Below are 18,078 nucleotides of genomic sequence, written 5' to 3'. Positions count from 1 at the left end.
GCATGACAAACTCATGACTCCAGTTTCTGAACTAATAGCTTCCATCACGCCATCTAGCATGATCTTACATCAGACTAAGCTTTCAAAAACAAACTGCTTCCTGACATTCAAAGGTCCTATTTTTTGGGGGGGGGTTCCTAGGGTATCAGCATCTGGTGCTGGTCCCATACTCTGAAAAACTCAACAAAAAAAAAAAGAAAAAAAAAAAAGAAAGCGCTCTCCAATGCCAGACAAAGGGGTTTAATATCAGGTTCACCACAGCTCACAATACGTCCAGATTTATAGTCAGTTTCTGCATAGAATACAAGAAGGCCGCTGATTTGTTTACCAGCAGCAGTGTCCGAAACTGAAGTTGGCTCTTAACCCACTCTTTATTTTATTTTATTATCAGGCAAAATTAATATAATAAAAAAACTCAATAATATAGCATGACAACCTAAATAACAAAAAATCCTCAAATCTGAAGAAAGAAAGACTGTTTTGTAAAAATAAACATTTTGATCATTGACAGTTGAGGTTGATCTTGGAGGTCAGTGTCACTGTATGGGGTTGTAAGGCTACTTTATTTTTAATGACAGTTCTGAGAAATGCTAAGAGAAGAATCACAGAACGAGGAATAAAACTGAGGAGGTGGTAAAGCAGAAGCAGCGTATAGCTGCAAGATAGACATCGAGGTAAAAGAATGTCAAAACTCTTCACTCTTCAGCTCTTTTTAATCAATCTGAGATGTTCAGCAGTTATTCTAAAATCATAAAACTTGTTAGATCTTCGCTTCGGTTGCTCTCTCTTTTAACTATATCACAGTGTGATTGCTTCCCCATTCATCTCCATTTTGCTTAACCAGTAACACCCACCACCCTCAAAACTGTCACAGGGGAATAACATATCACTAAAGAAAACAAAATTAAGTAATTAGAAGTCCTTTCAGTCCAGGTATCTCCAACTCAAGAGTGCTTTAATAAAGCCAGGCCAGCAGATGGCACTGTCACTTTATCCGCTGCACAATGACGGCATTCAGCAGGTTGGCTTCCTTCAGCGTCTGGCTCTCGTCCGTCAGCTCCTTGTTGGGGAAGGTCGTCATGAGAACAAACTCAGTGGCGGCTAAAGCTGGACGAGCGCTCGCCACAAACTGACGCACATCAGACACCCTGAGATGGAGAAAGATGGAACAGTCAGTCAGTCGTGAGGAAGATGTTTCACTATATTCAAAGCATTTTTATAATGCTTTTACCTATGGGTGTGGTTGAATTTCTGCACCAGCCGGCCTCCATCGGCCAGTCTGATCTGGATGCTAGTGACAGGTTGAGAGCTGTCCACACTGATGGAAGCACTAGCCTCAGCTTCACTGCTAGACTGGTCCAGCGGGTTGCTCTGGAGCGACACCAACTCTGGAGTGGCGCTGAGGGACAGTTCAGCCACATTCAATTATATAACATCTAATGATCAAGTGTTATCAAGTAGACCACAATGTACAATGAATTGATAGAGCTCCAAAGTGCCCATCAAACTAAACAATTCATGATTTACTAGGGCTGCGCGATTAATCGAAGCAAAACCAAAATTGCAATATGGCTTAGTGTGATTATCAAATCAGAAAGACTGCGATTAAACAAAATATATGCATCCATCTTCCCAAAACTTGTAATGATTTTGGCTGTTGTCATCAAAAGAGAAGTTTTATGGTGTCCCATCAGTTTACAGCCAAAATAAAAGCTTGATGGTTTAACATTTAAAAAAGGAAGAAATTTAGACAGCCATAATATTAATATAGTAATTTTACAGTTGTACGATTACATAAAACTTTCATTAATATCATTATATTATTTTTCTTATATTGTTTTGTTTTTATTTTACAATGATATTTTACAAAAATAACAGGGTTAGTTCACCCAAAAACAAAAATTTACCAAAAACGAAATCATTAATTCCAACCGTTTTTTTAAAAGATATATTTTTATATATACAATAGACTGATCAACCTTTTCTTCAGAACCTCTAGTAAATTACATGTTGTTTAGTTGTCCATTTATAATTGTGAATCTCATATTTAAAATCATGATTCTCAATTTATCCAGAACCGAGCAGCTCTATTAGCCATATATGTGTTTCAGCATGGGAAACAGTGTAATTAAGTAATTAAGCCACCTTCAGCTCAGTGAAAAGAAATCCGAAGAGAAGAAAGAGTTTTCCAACCTGCCGAGTTTCTGTCCTTCTCCAGTAAAGGCCCTGAAAGCATGCTTGGGTTTGGAAAAGTCTTCATCCCGATGGTCCTCCATGTCTAGGTTTACCTGACCACCTCGGAAACGCTGTCTCAATTCCAGAGGAATCTCCCTGAGTGAGTCAGCAAGTAACAAAGAGATTTAGTGGACTATCTAGTCTAATTTCACAACCAGTTAGAGGAGGACTATCTAATAGTGTTCAACCAATGAGGATTTTCAATGCTAATGTCAAGAGGGTCCAACATGAAACTAAATAACGTTACATTTAATGGAAAATGTTGGATGCTTTTTGAAGCGACTTAAGGGGGAACAATAACCTCTGCTAATCAGCTAAACTTCTGTAAACTAGGGATGGCGAAAACTAAACATTTTCTTGACCGACCACCGAGCCTCATTAGCCGGTTGAAACCGGTTAACCGGTTAGTTTAAAATATGCTACGCTATTAGAAATAACAGCCATTTCGAGCCGCGCCTGCAATTTCGCAACTCTGCCCCATCTCTCTGCCGCTCTGCCTCCCGCTCACACACACACTATAATAGTCTCGGAGCGCTGTTTGTCACATTTCCTACCAGCTAGTATGACACGGTAGGTTGGCTTTGGCTACCTTTCTCACCCGAAGAGGCTTGCGGGTGTCGCGTTTTCAGGTGATACATCATAGATGTTGTGCTACTACTGTATTTAAGCACTGTATCACACAAGTTGCAACTTACATCCGTGTCATTCTTTTTGGTGAAATGGTCCCACACACTAGAGATGTGTGACACACTAGACATTTTTTTTCGTCCCGTCATCCGCCCGATCCGCGGAGTCCGCGGCTGTAACCGCCAACCGCGGACTCAGCGGATAAACCGCGGATCGGGCGGATGACGGGACGAAAAATTTTTTTTAAATTAAATTCGGGCGGGTGGCGGGCGGTTGAACAAATCAAATGAAAAAATATACATTGTTAAATATTGTTATATGACTATATACCTACATCCAAAAAAAAAAAAAAAAAAAAAATCGAGCACACTTTGAAATAGTCAAATTTTCATCAGCTAGTCGAGTCTATGCAGAGACTGCTTGTTGTTATCAGAGATGGCAACGCCGGCGAAGGAGGTAGCTACGTGACAAACTCAAAAAAAGGAGAATTAAAAACAAAGGAAATAGAAGGTCAGAAAAGTGTTGCCTGGAATAAGTTGTGCGCTCTCTTGATATGCGCCCGTTCGATATTTTTTCTCGTAAAGGATTCCACCAAGTGGCCCAGACGTTGATTGACATTGGAGCTAAGTTCGGTGCTGTTGACGCTGGACGAGCCTGTTCTGAAGACTCCCGTTAATTTTGAATGCACGGAAAGAGAACGGAGAGCGCGTCTTTTTCAGGCACAGTGCAATTCATTTTATACCATCAACAGGCCTAACAATCATATAATAAACTATAGAGCCTCGATATTAAAGAAACGCCGAAGTCACTCCTAGGCTTTTTCGTTGGTGCGCCATCTATGCCTACAAAAGATAGATGAAATCTAATATTAATAATTGATCCATGTCGGTATACACAGCCTAATATTTTATAATGAAAAATAGCCTACACAATCAAGATAGACAATTTACTTTTTAGCCTATTTATTAAATCCAGGAAATTGGTTAATGAAACATGGATTAAAATGAAGATACAATTAATACAAAACGAAATTCGCTTTAAAGGGATACTCCACTTTTTTTGGAAATAGGCTCATTTTACAACTCCCTCAGAGTTAAACTGTTGAGTTTTACCGTTTTTGAATCCATTCAGCCGATCTCCAGTTCTGACGGTACCACTTTTAGCATACATCATTGAAGTGGACGAGACCATTAGCAGTTCTCAAACAAAAAGTGGTACCGTCAGAACCGGAGATCGGCTGAATGGATTCAAAAACGGTAAAACTCAACAGTTTAACTCTGAGGGAGTTGTAAAATGAGCCTATTTCCAAAAAAAGTGGAGTATCCCTTTAAAGAAAGGCTTTGTGCTTTATTGAGACCTGTGAAAGTTTGAAAGTCTTTTAGTGCCGCTTTCTGAGTGTTCGCGTCCGTAATGGAGAACTGTCCCGCCCCATACAATAGCAGCATGTTGAAATTATGTGGCAAAATGCGTTTTCTATTAGGCTACAATGAAAATATTGTACAGTAGCCCAACAGATAAGGTCAGGTTTGCCGAAGTGCGTTTCATTTAGGCTATTTATTTATTTTTGTCCCTGCGCGCCGATCGGCGACGAGTTCACTGCTGATATTCTGAGAGCTTTCTAGTCTCAAGGCTGTCATCAGCAGCGCCTTGTATCGCCCAATCAGGGGATGGCGGGCGGGTGCGGTTTTGAAAATTGGTCAAAAACGTTGGTGCGGATGGATGGCGGACGGATGATGAGTTTTGTGATGCGGTTGCGGATGAAATAATAGCCCATCCGCGCATCTCTACCACACACTACTTTTCTTTGCACGCTTCATCCTGTCGTCTGCCCTGGCTCTAACCTCGAGTGTTTTAGCCTGTAGCCTTTACTTTTCACAAACCTTGTGAGCACGCGAACCCAAACGCTGTGACCTCGCGCCAAATGTTTTTATTGGTTTATTAAGTATAAACAGGCGAGTTATGAAAAATTGAGTGTGAGGGATTTGTTCACTTCACACAAAAAATCTTGGAATGAGATGGCTAACTGTAGTGGTGTTTAGTCCACTGTCTATAATAGCCTAATTTAGGAGATCACTTTTCTTTTTTTTAACCGAGTATCTTTGATCGGTCAACGTTCATACGGTCAGCCATCGGTCAAGCGGTCATCGGTTAACATCCCTACTGTAAACTTCTGCCAAACATCCCTGAATGAATTCAGAGCTCACCCTCTGCGGATAGACTCCAAGAAGAGAGCGTTCCCGGGATCACTGTAGTTCCTAAGCTCTCCATCATCAAGACTAAAGCCAGACTTCCAGAGCTTCAGCACCACATGCACCTGTTGGTACAGCACAAATCACTGTAGTCAAGTCAAGTCATCTTCATTTATATAGCGCTTTTAACAATGAATTGTTTCAAAGCAGCTTTACAGAGATAAACATATAATTTAAGGTAACAGATTGTTTTGGCGTTATAGCGGTTCTTGAATAATGTTACTTCCAGCTAAAGTTAACTTTGATTGATTCACCTCCGTCGAAATGATCAGACTTTAAACGCGAACCTGTGATTAACGCTGACGGCGTTCACATGCTCATTCAGAATTCTATAGTTATGTGCTTTTTAAAATATGTGCGCAGGTTTGTAATTCATACAACCCAGCCTAAACAAACTACTTTTCTTGCCTATAAATTTTGATACAGAATTTTGTTTTATTTATACTGTAGCAGATCTCTCTCTACATCTGAATGACTTCAGCAGGCACAGGCTAGGTGACTCACATCTTGTGAACTGCCGGGCTGTCTCCGAGCTCCTGCAACATAAGTTGACTCCTCCTCTGGTGCTGCACCCAATCGATAACCACCACCTATAAACGGCTGTAGAATGAGCAGACAGAAAGGAAACATGAGCACTTCAAAATCACATGAGATAGAATTATAAATATATGTATGCAACAAGCAAATTATCTTTAATATACAGTAAAGTTTACTCTGTGAAAGAAACTACCTTGGACTTGCTGGATTCTCCAAGTCCTTTCCCTGCTTTGTCAACAGGAACCGCCCCATGCTCTTTAGCTCCTTTAAACAAATCCTCAACCACCTCATTTGGGCTTTTCTTTTTGGGAGGGCCAACAATCTGCTGCCCACTGCGTTCTGAGCCCCCGGCAAAGAACCTGCAGGACGAGAAGTCTGATGTTACTCAAAAAAAGGAGCATTAAATGTGTAAACATGACATTCATTAACATTTCATTGTTAACATTATTTCCACTGAAACAGGAAGACGGAAGGACATTGATTCTAGACGCTTTAGATTCTAGAGAGCATTTGATTGGACAAAACATCTGACGAGAAGCTGAAGTGCAGTGATGTCATCAAAATCATTGATCCATATTGGCGGAAGACTGTACGTTTTCCATGCTTATATCTTCTAAATGCAAATTTTGTCATTGTTTTGGAGCACATAGATGGAGCTTATAGATAACAGTAAGGCTAATATATTCATACTAATAGCCAAAAAACTTAAACTAATTCATGGGGACTTTAACACAGTTTCTAAACAATATGTCTAATTGTGGTATAATTATCAAACATGTATTTTTTTTTTAAATCACATTGATATTTTGGTAACGCTTTCTTTTACAGTACAGTACTTACGTGTACTTACAGAGTACTTACCTAGAAAGTACTGGCTAATATATGGTAAGTACATGGGTTAGGGGTAGGTTCAGGGTTAGTTCCTAGTTATTATCCAGTAATTATAATTACTATAATAAGTACATAGTAAGTACATGGGTAACAGGACTGTAAAAGGAAGCGTTACCGATATTTTTTCCCTTTTAAAGGTGCCCTAGATTTTTTTTTTCTATTATTTTATAATGTTTCCTGGGTTGACCTAATAATGTTAGTATGTTTTTTAGATCAAAATTAGTCATCATTTAGAAATAAAAGGCATTTTTCCTAGCCTGATTTTAGCCTCTGATTTGAAAGCTGTTTGAAGGGGCGTGTCTGCTGTGTGTAACCGGCCTCTGCTGTGATTGGCTGACATGCTTGCATATGAAATAGCTATGTATTACATGTGAAACTCTCTCAAATAATTTTACTACAGCTATTATACGTTTTTACTATTACAGCTATCGAGATTAACGAATCGTGAGATGTTTTTAAAGTATTTAGATCTATTCCCATCACATAAAATGTTGCCGTGATGACTGAGCATTGAGCAAGCAGATGACAGTGTGTTGATCGCGAGAATGAAGATCTTATCATTGCAACGCAGTTTCTGCACTCTCTCTAATGCTTTCACCAATGCAAACACGATCATGTAAATACAGTAAGAGCTTCGTTGTGCAGTGTAACGTGCGTCATTGCATTCATAACGAGTTTGGCAAGTGTCCAGCAGGGATGCTCCGATCGATCGGCCAAAGATCGGTATCGGCCGATCTTCACATTTTATGACTCGATCGGTACTCACTAAACTTGGCCGATCTCACAAACCGATCACAATTTGATTAGGCCTACATCAAAACGTGAGAAGGTACATGATGCGTGGGGACTTAAATGATTTGGCAGTCATGTCATCGCCGGTGTGGAATTGCTATGATGTGTCGAGAAACAGCTATTTGCCATGTATGTTTCAAAGGAATCTCATGTGGAGGAGCATTGTCCTCCAGAGAGATCAGCTTTCTGAAGAGTAACTTCGCTCGCTCAGTCCACACAGCGCCGCTCGCTCAGAACACCCGCAGTGACGCGCTGGTTAGGAAATATGTGAAATAAATTGGGCTGCCCGTGCACGACTAAAGTTTTTTTCTAGTTGACTAGTAGTAGTTCATTTAAGCCATTAGTCTAATTGCATATTTATATTAATTTAATTAAATATATATGGGAGAAAATACTAAACCATAATGAGCGTTATCGTAATATTGCCTATATTCCGCATATCAAGCGCATGCATAAAGCTTGCCACAAAGAACCGGCAAAAGTAATGTTTAGGCAGCATGGTACATTTGAATTGTTTATTTATAAACTAGTGTTTTCTGGCTGCAAAGATACAGTTGGCGATGTTGACGCCATCTTCGCATGTAGTGAACGCGCCTATAGAGAGAAATGCACACTTCATACGGATAGACTACATAAGCAGAGTACCCCATTTCTTATCGATTTGAATGTTTTTTTTTTTAAAGCATTTCAAGCTTTCTATACGTTCTCAGGTCTGTGAGGCAAGTCATTTATACGCTGAGTTTCGGTTCATTTATGAGACGCGCTCCAGTTTACGCGCGGGCGCCTCCGTATCCTATATTGTCTGTTATATTTTGCTTCTTATTTATTAAATCCAGCCAATTGGTTGATGAAACATTGATTGAAATTAAGATACAATTTTTACAAAACGAAATTCACTTTAAAAAATGGCTTTCTACAAAACAAAACTTAATTAAGTGGTCAAAATCATGTCTGACCCACTCCAAATGTCTCCTGATATATTGGGCATCTTATGATCCTATCTTACCCATCTCATCCGGTTCCTTTTTCATATAATCAACATAGATGAAATTTAAAAAAAAGAACATTATATTATATAAAACAAATATGAAATGTATATTTACGTTTTTAAGTTATATTTAGCCTAAACGTCAGACCACTCCGCTTTTCTCACTTTTGTGGCCTATGCATGTGTGCGTGCATATGGGGGAGGGGTGCGATTTTCGAATAATAGCCAGCTACAGTATCTTCGAATATTATTTTTGCTCGAAATGCCCACCCCTTCTAATGAGTAGCATCAAACTACTCCAGTTTGTTACTCCAATTAAATTATTTATTTATTTAATTTTTGTCCTGCTCAGACTTGTATTGGACAAGGTTTAAGTTATGACTTCTCTATTTTAGGTGATTAAATGTTTATGTTGTCCTCCAAAGTTTACTATTGGACAATGTTTAATTTAAGCCTGTGGGCTGCATCAGACTGCTCCATTTTGTTTGTATTTATCATTGTCTTATATTAAGTATATTAAGCATCGGTATCGGCCGATCACCATGACAAGAAATCGGCTATCGGTATCGGCTGCAAAAATCCTGATCGGAGCATCCCTAGTGTCCAGATAAACTCGCGCTGTGGAAAGATTGTTCTTTGGTTGCTTTCTGTATATAATTTATTCACACAAGTTTTTTTTCATCCTACTAAAAGAAACGATGCGAAGTTGATATTTTAGTCACTGGCTTGACTTACTGATGCATTAACAGTATTGAACGATTTTGAGAGAAAGATTACCTGTCTGAACTTGAACAATTACACATCAGAAAGTGTTGCTTGGTAGCTCGATCCGAGGCCAGCTCTGTATTGGCCCAAATTGAGGAAACAGTCATCGGTGAAATGTTTGGAAATTTCCAGAGAAAATAAAATGAACCCATTGTTTCTTCAGAGGCGCGGATGAAGGAACTAAAAAATACTTTTGTGTTAATGTGTACATCCAAACACTGAGCAACTGCCATGCTTCGGCTGCACAGTTCCGCCTGGCATTGAACATGGGCTGGCATATGCACATTTTTGGAGTCGTACATATTAATGATCCCGACTGTTGCGTCACAGTCGGTGTTATGTGGAGATTCGCCTATTTTTCAGGGGTGTTTTTCAAAAACGAGATTTAAGTAAGAAGGAGAAAACAATGGTGTTTGAGACTCACTGTATGTCATGTCCATCTACTGAACTCTTGTTATTTAACTATGCCAAAATAAATTCAATTTCACATTCTAGGGCACCTTTAATATATACTGTGTCACCACAGGACCATTTGAACGAACAGCAAAAACGGAGAAAGACCTAAAAGACAGTGTTTCCTTTATGCAATCATTTCCCTTTATGTAACTTATCTTATTTATGAATACAAAAAGAGTTAATGTTTGTGTTAAAGTCACAAAATGCGGTCGTCTTTTCTTCCCTATTGTGACGTATATACGAGTGAAACAGCTTTTAGAATGAGAACGAAAAATGTAGGGGTGAAATTTGATTTTGTCCACTGGAAATTGATTGGATCGTTGTCATTTGCTAATTGGTGGGATATCATGTGTGACAGGTTGCTGGAAGTGAGGGATTATTGTCTAGCCCTCACTCCTGTGCACATGTCATCAGAGAAGGGAAGTTAATGTTTTTAAAAGATTACGAGGGCACATGATTTAAAAATAAATATTCCATAAAAAATAATGACATTATTCCACAATAATATAAACCCCAATATTAAGACATGTCCATTTTTAGCTGTTATTAACTGTACTAGATATTGATACCTCTGGCCTTCTTCTTCACCACTCTCATCTTCATCCTCATGCATCAGATCTCTAAAGGATGTCACTCTGTGTTCACTGAAATCAGAAGAGATTATTAAACACAGCACAACTGTTATTGTGACCATATAGATGATACTGTATAATAGAGAAGCCCAAACAGTTCGTAGGTTGACCTGTGTTACCTTGGCCCTGTGGATCGAGTGACAGGGCCAGTTTCTGGCTGAGGGAGGGTGGCAATATCATCATCTCCTCCATCTTCAAAGAAATTAGCTAGAGCAAGCTGAGGGGACAGAGGAGAGAGAGCTGTCACCTCATTTCACAGACAGACACGCTGTTGGTCAATTACAGAAACAAACAAAACACACCAATTTTTGCTTTCAGTAAATAGATACATCAGATTAATTATATTAACGACTCCAAAACAACACAATTTAATATATTTCAGGACGAATAATAACAATAAACCACGAATGTAAACATGAGTATCAATTGAACAAGCTAAAGCTGCTAGCTTATGGATGGATTTCTATGTAAAATAGACCGGCACGGTTTAAAAACATCATCCACTTCAAGGCAATACTGACTGCCAAATCCTGAGGTGTGAATCACATCATGTGTGATTAACGACTTAAATCAGTGTAAGATACTCCTGGTGATTTTAATGAAGAGTGACTTGCACATTTCGTTAGCCGGTTATAGATTTCACTGGCTGCTAGTGAGCGGAGGTTTAAGTCTGTTGAATTCTCCGCTGCAGAGCTTGTGCTTCACAGCACAATATTTCAGTAAAAAGGTGATCAGTGTGACCCTGACCTGTAGGTCCCAGCCGGCTGACTCGAGGAAGAAACGGGCCCTCTCTTCATCAACATCAGTAACAGCGATGAACCCTCTCACTGCTTCTTCCCGCTCCGCCATTTTGATGTGTCACGCTATGGAAAGATCCGACAGGAAACAGGGGAAACGAAAGCTTAGTTCCGCTGTTTGGGAGCAACGTTTAGAGTGGATTTTTCTGTTTTCAATTCCCTTTCTTTTCCTTGCATCGATATTAATGTTGGCAAGTTTTTTTTTATTTAAAGTTTTATAATCACCCACAAAAAAACAAAATCTAACAAATATTGATTTGCACATTTTTATGTAGGCTATTATGGTCTATAAGTTGGCATACTTATATATATATTAAAAGTATATAGTGCAGTTATTATTACTACAAGCACATGTGGAGAATTGAGAATTCAAAGATGCAGTAAGTTGCAATCCCTTCCCTTACATTTGTATCAACCAGCAGATGGCAATACAGTCCATTCTATTTGTCACCTTATTTCTCATCCCTACTACGCAGTAAATTTTCAGGCCACATCAAGTATGTTTTGTTATATTAGATAAAATGTTATATTTAGAATTTCTAAAGATGGAATTATATTATTTAGTTTTCGTTAATCATGGTGTCACATTTGTCATGCAGTATAGGTTACACTTCCTTATAATAATATTTATGATAATAATAGCACACAAAATAGGGGGTTTTAGGGTTTCAAATGATAGGAAATAACACTTACAGTGTTTCTTTTTCCACGTACAATAATTTAGAAATAATGTGTATGTAACATATTTTCCAAAGCAAAGAAACTGGGTTGAAACGGTTCTCACGTGATTTCACACCACGGAGCTTTTACACACCAGCAGACAATGACTTATTTATTGTGTGACCTGGATTTTGCAGGACTTTCTTCCTCTAATATTTATTCATTAGCAACTGCTAATTCAAAGGTCCTCAAACAAAAGCAAACTATGTGCTCAATTAGTTTGGGAGGATCTAATTTAGCAGATATAGTTTCTGGAGAGAAACTTGGCAATGCTTTGTTGTTTGTTTTCCAGTGCACTGGCTCGTTTGATCTTCACAGATAATCAGGTTGTGGTAGATGACTAAACACCGGAGCATTGCTGTCATCATTCACCCCCAAGCTTTCCTTTTCTATCACACGCATTGCAGCTCATGCAAGAGAGCAATATGCCCTCAAATTTTAATCATCTTACCGGCCCTTAGGGGAATAAAACAAAATTTCTATTTTTATATGCATTATTGCTGCATGTTCTTATAGATTTAGAAAAGTGTGTCCTCTTTCTGCTATTTGCCATTTGCATTCAGAGATCACAGCTATACAGACATATATACTTGAAATATGTCCCTTGTTGTTAAAAAAAAGAGGAATCAAAGAACAATCTGATTTTAAAGGTCCATTAATCAGATTAAACTGATTATCTAACACTGTTTTTTTCATTCTCGGGAGACTGAACAGATACCATGCATAAAATATGCTAATATATGTCTCTAAAGTTCACTGATGAAATCAGCATTACACAAATCTGGTAAGCATCAGCTCTTTCTATAACTGTTGTTGACAATGATAAAGTGTGGGTGTGTTCGAACAGAGAGAAAGAGGAGATAGAGGAAGAACCAGCCTTATCATGGGGAAACGCACACCGTCAGCCTGGATGTGGATGTGGGCCTGCAGTCACTGTGGTGTTAAAGGCCAGGGAAGTAATTCACAACACACAATACAAAGAGCAGAGGCCTGCGACCCTCAACTGGAGTAGGAAGAGCAGTCAGACAGTATCTCAGGGCCAGAATGAGGAAGGACGTTCTGCCAACATATCAAAATAACAGTAATTTCCTCCCTGGGTGTGATACTAGAGAAAACATACAACTGTAAATTAGCAAGATAGCTATTAGCAATATGACTGATCAGACACCCTTTATGTAAATATCACTCAAGAAATGTTATATTATGTAACACTAGCACAATAAAGATAAGCATGAGTTTTCTATGATATATATCATATGTGTGCTTGGATAAACACAGTCTTGTCAGTCACTGACAGATCAGGAAGAGCATCAGAGAGGAAGACTAAGTCTGATGGGACAAAAGCACACATGGATGCAGATTTTAGATGACAAACAAATATTTATTATAAAAATATTAATAATCCAGTGTTAATCCAGTCGCGTCACAAGTACAATGTGTGTTTTTGTTTGTTTGTTTTTTTGCTGCTTTGCGCCTTAACCAATCACAGGACATGTCTGTTGAGCACATAAATGCAACAGCCAATCAGAGGTGTTAAATTAAAGTTTCTGACACCACTGCTGTTCTACATTTTCATGATACTCTCATTATACCAGTAAAGTGTAAACATGAAGTAAACAAGGTATTTGTTGTGAACTGCAGACAGCTTCATTAATAAAAAGTCAAAATTATGACATTAAATGTTATAAAAAAATATATAAATAAAATAAATGTATATATATATATATATATATATATATATATATATATTTACATATAATTGAAAAATATGAGATACTGTAATAAGTATGAGTTATAGTCCAAATTCTGTCATAATTATGACTTTATCTCATAATGTTGTCATAATTTTGAGTTTTTATCTCATATACTTTATAATTTATCAAAGTATGTGTTTATGTAAAATGCGCTTCCATATGTTTTAGATGTGTAACCTACATAAAGAACACGGGTTGCCCCACACATTTATACTGTATATATACTGTATGTAAAGCAGGATGGGGGTGATTAAAAGAAAGTGAGAGAAACTGTTATGTGCATCAATTTCTGTGCTGATAAGACCATGATGCATCTCTCTTGGGTGGCGTCTTAATGGGCAAACTGATCTTGTGAATTAAGACTAATTTTCGCTTTCTAAAAATCACTTGCATCCGTCCTGTTCATGCCACCACCCCTTCATCTGAAACTGAACACCTGACCTTTGACTCATGAGCCTATCAGAGATTATGACTTCCAAACAGAACTCGTTGTTTTCTTCCTCTCTAACGATGGTCACCTTTACTAATCGATTCCCATGGGCACTACGGATGGATCTGGTCTGTCCCTGCATCCATGAATGATCCATGACACTTGGAGGATACTCTCAGTTTGACAACGTAATAAAGTAATATTTGGACATCAAAGACTAGGGAAATGGTTTCGTAATTACAAAGATAACAAATTATACTGTTACATGGCTATACAAATTAGTTTAATCTTAATTTACATCTATGAAAACCGATGTTTGCTCAGCAAGGCCGATTTCCCGTGCTATCGGTTCCTCTCCCAGGATTAGCTTTGTTTGTATGGAGCTCTATAGCTCTTCCCTGGGTTAGATATGGAGATAAAGTTTGGATCAACAGGAAAAGGCCTGATCGTAAACCGGAGAGTCGTGGGATTATTCTCCCATTCCTTGTCATCTTTTCCCCTTTACATGCATCTTTTATGGCACTTTTCCATCTTTTTGCATTGTGATCGTCAGTGGAGAACAATCACAAATATCTCTTTTCACTCTTATCTCTTCTCTCTTTTTTATGGAAGCTTGTATTGCAAACTTTGGTAACACTTTATTTTGATAGTCCACTTTAGACATTCTACTAACTATTAGTAACTTTGCAACTACATGTCAACTAACTCTCATTAGAGTATTAGACTGTCTGCTAAATATCTGCTAACACTTTATTTTGATGCTCCCCCAACAGACATTCTACTAACTATAAGTAACTTGGCAACTACAAGTCAACTTATTCACCCGAACCCTAACACCTAACCATAACCATAACCATAACAGTCTACTGACAGTCTAGTCTACTAATACCCTAATGAGAGTTAGTTGACATGAGGTTGCAAAGTTACTTATAGTTAGTAGAATGTCTAAAGTGGAAAATCGAAATTTTCTCTCATAATTCTGACTTTTTTCTCAAAGTTCCAATTTTATATTTATGTTAGTTTATTTTTAAACTGAGAAGTCAGAGAAAAAAAATCAGAATTCCGAGCTGTAAACTCACAATCTTGTAACTTACATCTTGCAATTTTGACATTTTTTTCTCTGAATTCTGAGATACATCTCATAATTTAGTTTTTTGGGTTGTTTTATTTTCCTGCCATGGAATTAAAAAAAAAGTAAAATTAATTGCCACATTTTTTCTCAACAAAACGTTTTGGTTTTATTGCACTTGCAAGTTTATATCTCACAGTTCAGACCTTTCCTCTCAGAATTGCAAGAAAAACAGTCCGAATTGTGAGATAAAAAGCTGCAATAACCTATTTTATTATTATTTTCCTGGTGGAAATAAGCTCCCATATTTTGTGTGTGTGTGTGTGTGTGTGTGTGTGTGTGTGTGTGCGTGTGTGGTAGCATCCCAAACGTACCTCACTATGACCTATCGTTTTTCACTCTGACAGTTTAATCAGAGTTCAACAACACTACTGCAAGCTTCATTCCTCCTGTCCATCCCTTTTTCCATTTTTTCACTCTTGTACCTCCCATGTTCCATAAATCTGCCTCCATCTGTCGCTCTCTGTGTCAACTGTCTATCCACTTGTATGAATGCATAGATGGACCCAAAGCAGTTTCAGTCCACTATAAGTCCTGTTTCACTGTGGAAGTAACATCAAACTGGAGAAACCTCCCATGCAGAGTGAAATCATCTCAGAAAATGAGAAGGTGACTCACGGTGTGTGACCCAGCCTGTTATTACAAGAGCCCAGTGTTCAGAAGCACACAGGTTATAATGCAGAGAGGGCAGATTGATCGCCCCCTTGACAGAGTGAGTGTAGTAAATCTACTACTGTGAGCACACCAGTGAGTAACTCTATCTATTTTTAGTGCACTCTAACCAGAGCCCTTTCTTCTATCAACCTTTCCCAACCGCTGTTAACTTTAATTAAACAACGCTATCTATCTATCTATCTATCTATCTATCTATCTATCTATCTATCTATCTATCTATCTATCTATCTATCTATCTATCTATCTATCTATCTATCTATCTATCTATCTATCTATCTATCTATCTATCTATCTATCTATCTATCTATCTATCTATCTATCTATCTATCTGTCCGTCCATCCGTCTGTCAAATAAAATATATCTATTATATATCTAACTATTATGATTCTCTTTATTTCTCTTAAAATTTCTTAATATTGATTTTAAATTTTAAATATTAATCTGAAAATTTCTTAAAAGCTTAATATTTCCTTTTTAAAATTCTTCAGAAGAAAAATATAAATACACAAATGAGACAATTGCTGACATGCATTCAGAGTATAGAGCAATAAAATAAATCTGGATAGTAGATCATTTGATTGTGGAAGTATCTGATGAAACGGTTTAAAGTTTATGTTTTAGGATCATACACAAACTGCTGATTTTTATTGATTAATTGAGATATGTGAGATTACTGCCGTTTTTCTCTCATCTAAAAAGCAGGAGACTTACGCAAAAGCCTCCAATTGCTCTCCATTCGATCTAAACAAACAACTGAGACATTTCCTTGTGATATTGCTATCCATGGCACTGACAGAAGGTGAAAGGGAAACAGACATCGCATCCTGTTAGAATAGGTGTGACATTTCTACAGTTCAACCTGTAATTATTTAAGCAATCAACAATTAGTCAGAGACAGTGAATGTTTTTATGACACTATTAGTGCAATGAACCTCTAGGGTCAGACAATGAAAGTCAGACATTAACAAACCAATATCAACGTGTGTGCAGGTCTAGAGGCCTTTACGGCCTGCTATCACAGCGGCATCAGATCTTCTCTCAGACACTAAGACTCCAAACATCAGGGTCTTCTGCTCAGCATTCCTCCTCCAGACGCCCAGGCAATGGCCTCTCATGCTCAATAAAATAGTGCGAGGAGAGGAGTCGCCATGGCAACCAATGAGGACCTCTTCTGGCTAAATAGACATCTGAATGCCCAGGATATCAGTGAACATTTGGCTGCTCTGTGACCCGTGTGTGTGCATATGTGTGTATATGTAGGTTAAATGATGTGCGTGAGGGGGAGGGGAGTGTATTTAATAGCACTGATGGGATTAATCTAAATTGTGTTTCTGTTGTTAGGTTCAATTGAAGCATTAATGAGACACATGCGATCTTGGATGTATTTGTTCACTAGCCTCATTGCAGTGCATATTGGGATCGTCTTCTCTGCAAGAAATGCATTTGATGCTGCTATAGAATTTGGCTAAAACAAAATATATTAAGGCAACGTAATTAAGATGCCTACTTTCTGGTTTCTTGGGATTTTATTATTAGAAATAATTCCTCAACAGGCAAAAAAGAAAAGAAATAAGGAAAAATATTGAGTAGCACAACTGTTTTCAAAATTGATAATAGTAAGAAATGTTTCTTGAGCAGCAAATCAGCATATTAGAAGGATTTCTGAAGGATCATGTGACACTGAAGACTGGATGGAAGAATGGACAGTAATGATGCTGAAAATTCAGCTTTGCATCACAGGAATAAATTACATTTTAAAATAGATTAAAATGGTAAACCGTTATTTTGAATTGGATTAATTTTCTGTTTTTACTGTATTTTTGATCCAATAAATGCAGCCTTAGTGAGCATAAGAACATTAAAGTGCCCCATTATGCTATTTTAAAGTTTCCTAATGTTGTTTTGGAGTCTCCTACAACAGGTTTAAATGCATCAAAGGACAAAAAACTGTTTCATTTTCTTATAATATACATTTGTACATCACATTTTAATGATTCTCAAACAACTCGTCGGATGAATCAATCCCTCTAAATCCCTCCTTTCCGCAAGCTACTCTGCTCTGATTGGCCAGACAGCTCAGTCTGTTGTGTTTGGTCAACTGTGTACAGCGCGCGTGTCGAAAACAAAAACGCCCATTGCCAAAACAACGTCAGCTCTGCTTGTCCTGAGGCTTCCTACACCGTAACTAACACAGTAACAAACAATGACGGTGATTTTTACCATATCAATCCCAGCGCGAGTCCGATGATGAAACATTGGAAGAACTAGTTATTCAACCCAAGCCCAAACCGACTCGAGCAGGACGTTTCTCAGTGATACGCTACTCAGTTTGAGGTAACGTTGCAACTGTAATTCTTCAGCATTAACAAGTGCATGTCCATCAGCAAACCGATTATTTTA

General features: G+C 38.0%; 1 protein-coding gene across 1 annotated transcript; it reads right to left on the bottom strand.

Annotated features, from left to right (window-relative positions):
• Positions 1 to 219: 219 nt before the first annotated feature.
• On the bottom strand, positions 220 to 11,041 carry nsfl1c (NSFL1 (p97) cofactor (p47)). Its single transcript, XM_056246412.1, has 9 exons — positions 10,920 to 11,041; positions 10,292 to 10,389; positions 10,110 to 10,184; positions 5,842 to 6,007; positions 5,616 to 5,711; positions 5,067 to 5,176; positions 2,194 to 2,331; positions 1,232 to 1,399; positions 220 to 1,148 (listed from the first exon to the last, which is right to left on the bottom strand). The coding sequence occupies exons 1-9, from the start codon at positions 11,019 to 11,021 to the stop codon at positions 986 to 988; spliced, it is 1,116 nt and encodes a 371-aa protein (XP_056102387.1). The 5' UTR covers positions 11,022 to 11,041; the 3' UTR covers positions 220 to 985.
• Positions 11,042 to 18,078: the final 7,037 nt, after the last annotated feature.

This window comes from Rhinichthys klamathensis, unplaced genomic scaffold (assembly GCF_029890125.1).
Source record: "Rhinichthys klamathensis goyatoka isolate OS25496 unplaced genomic scaffold, OSU_Roscu_1.1 h1tg000037l_1, whole genome shotgun sequence".
Lineage (NCBI taxonomy): Eukaryota > Metazoa > Chordata > Actinopteri > Cypriniformes > Leuciscidae > Rhinichthys > Rhinichthys klamathensis.
This window is presented reverse-complemented; position numbering and strand designations above follow the sequence as displayed.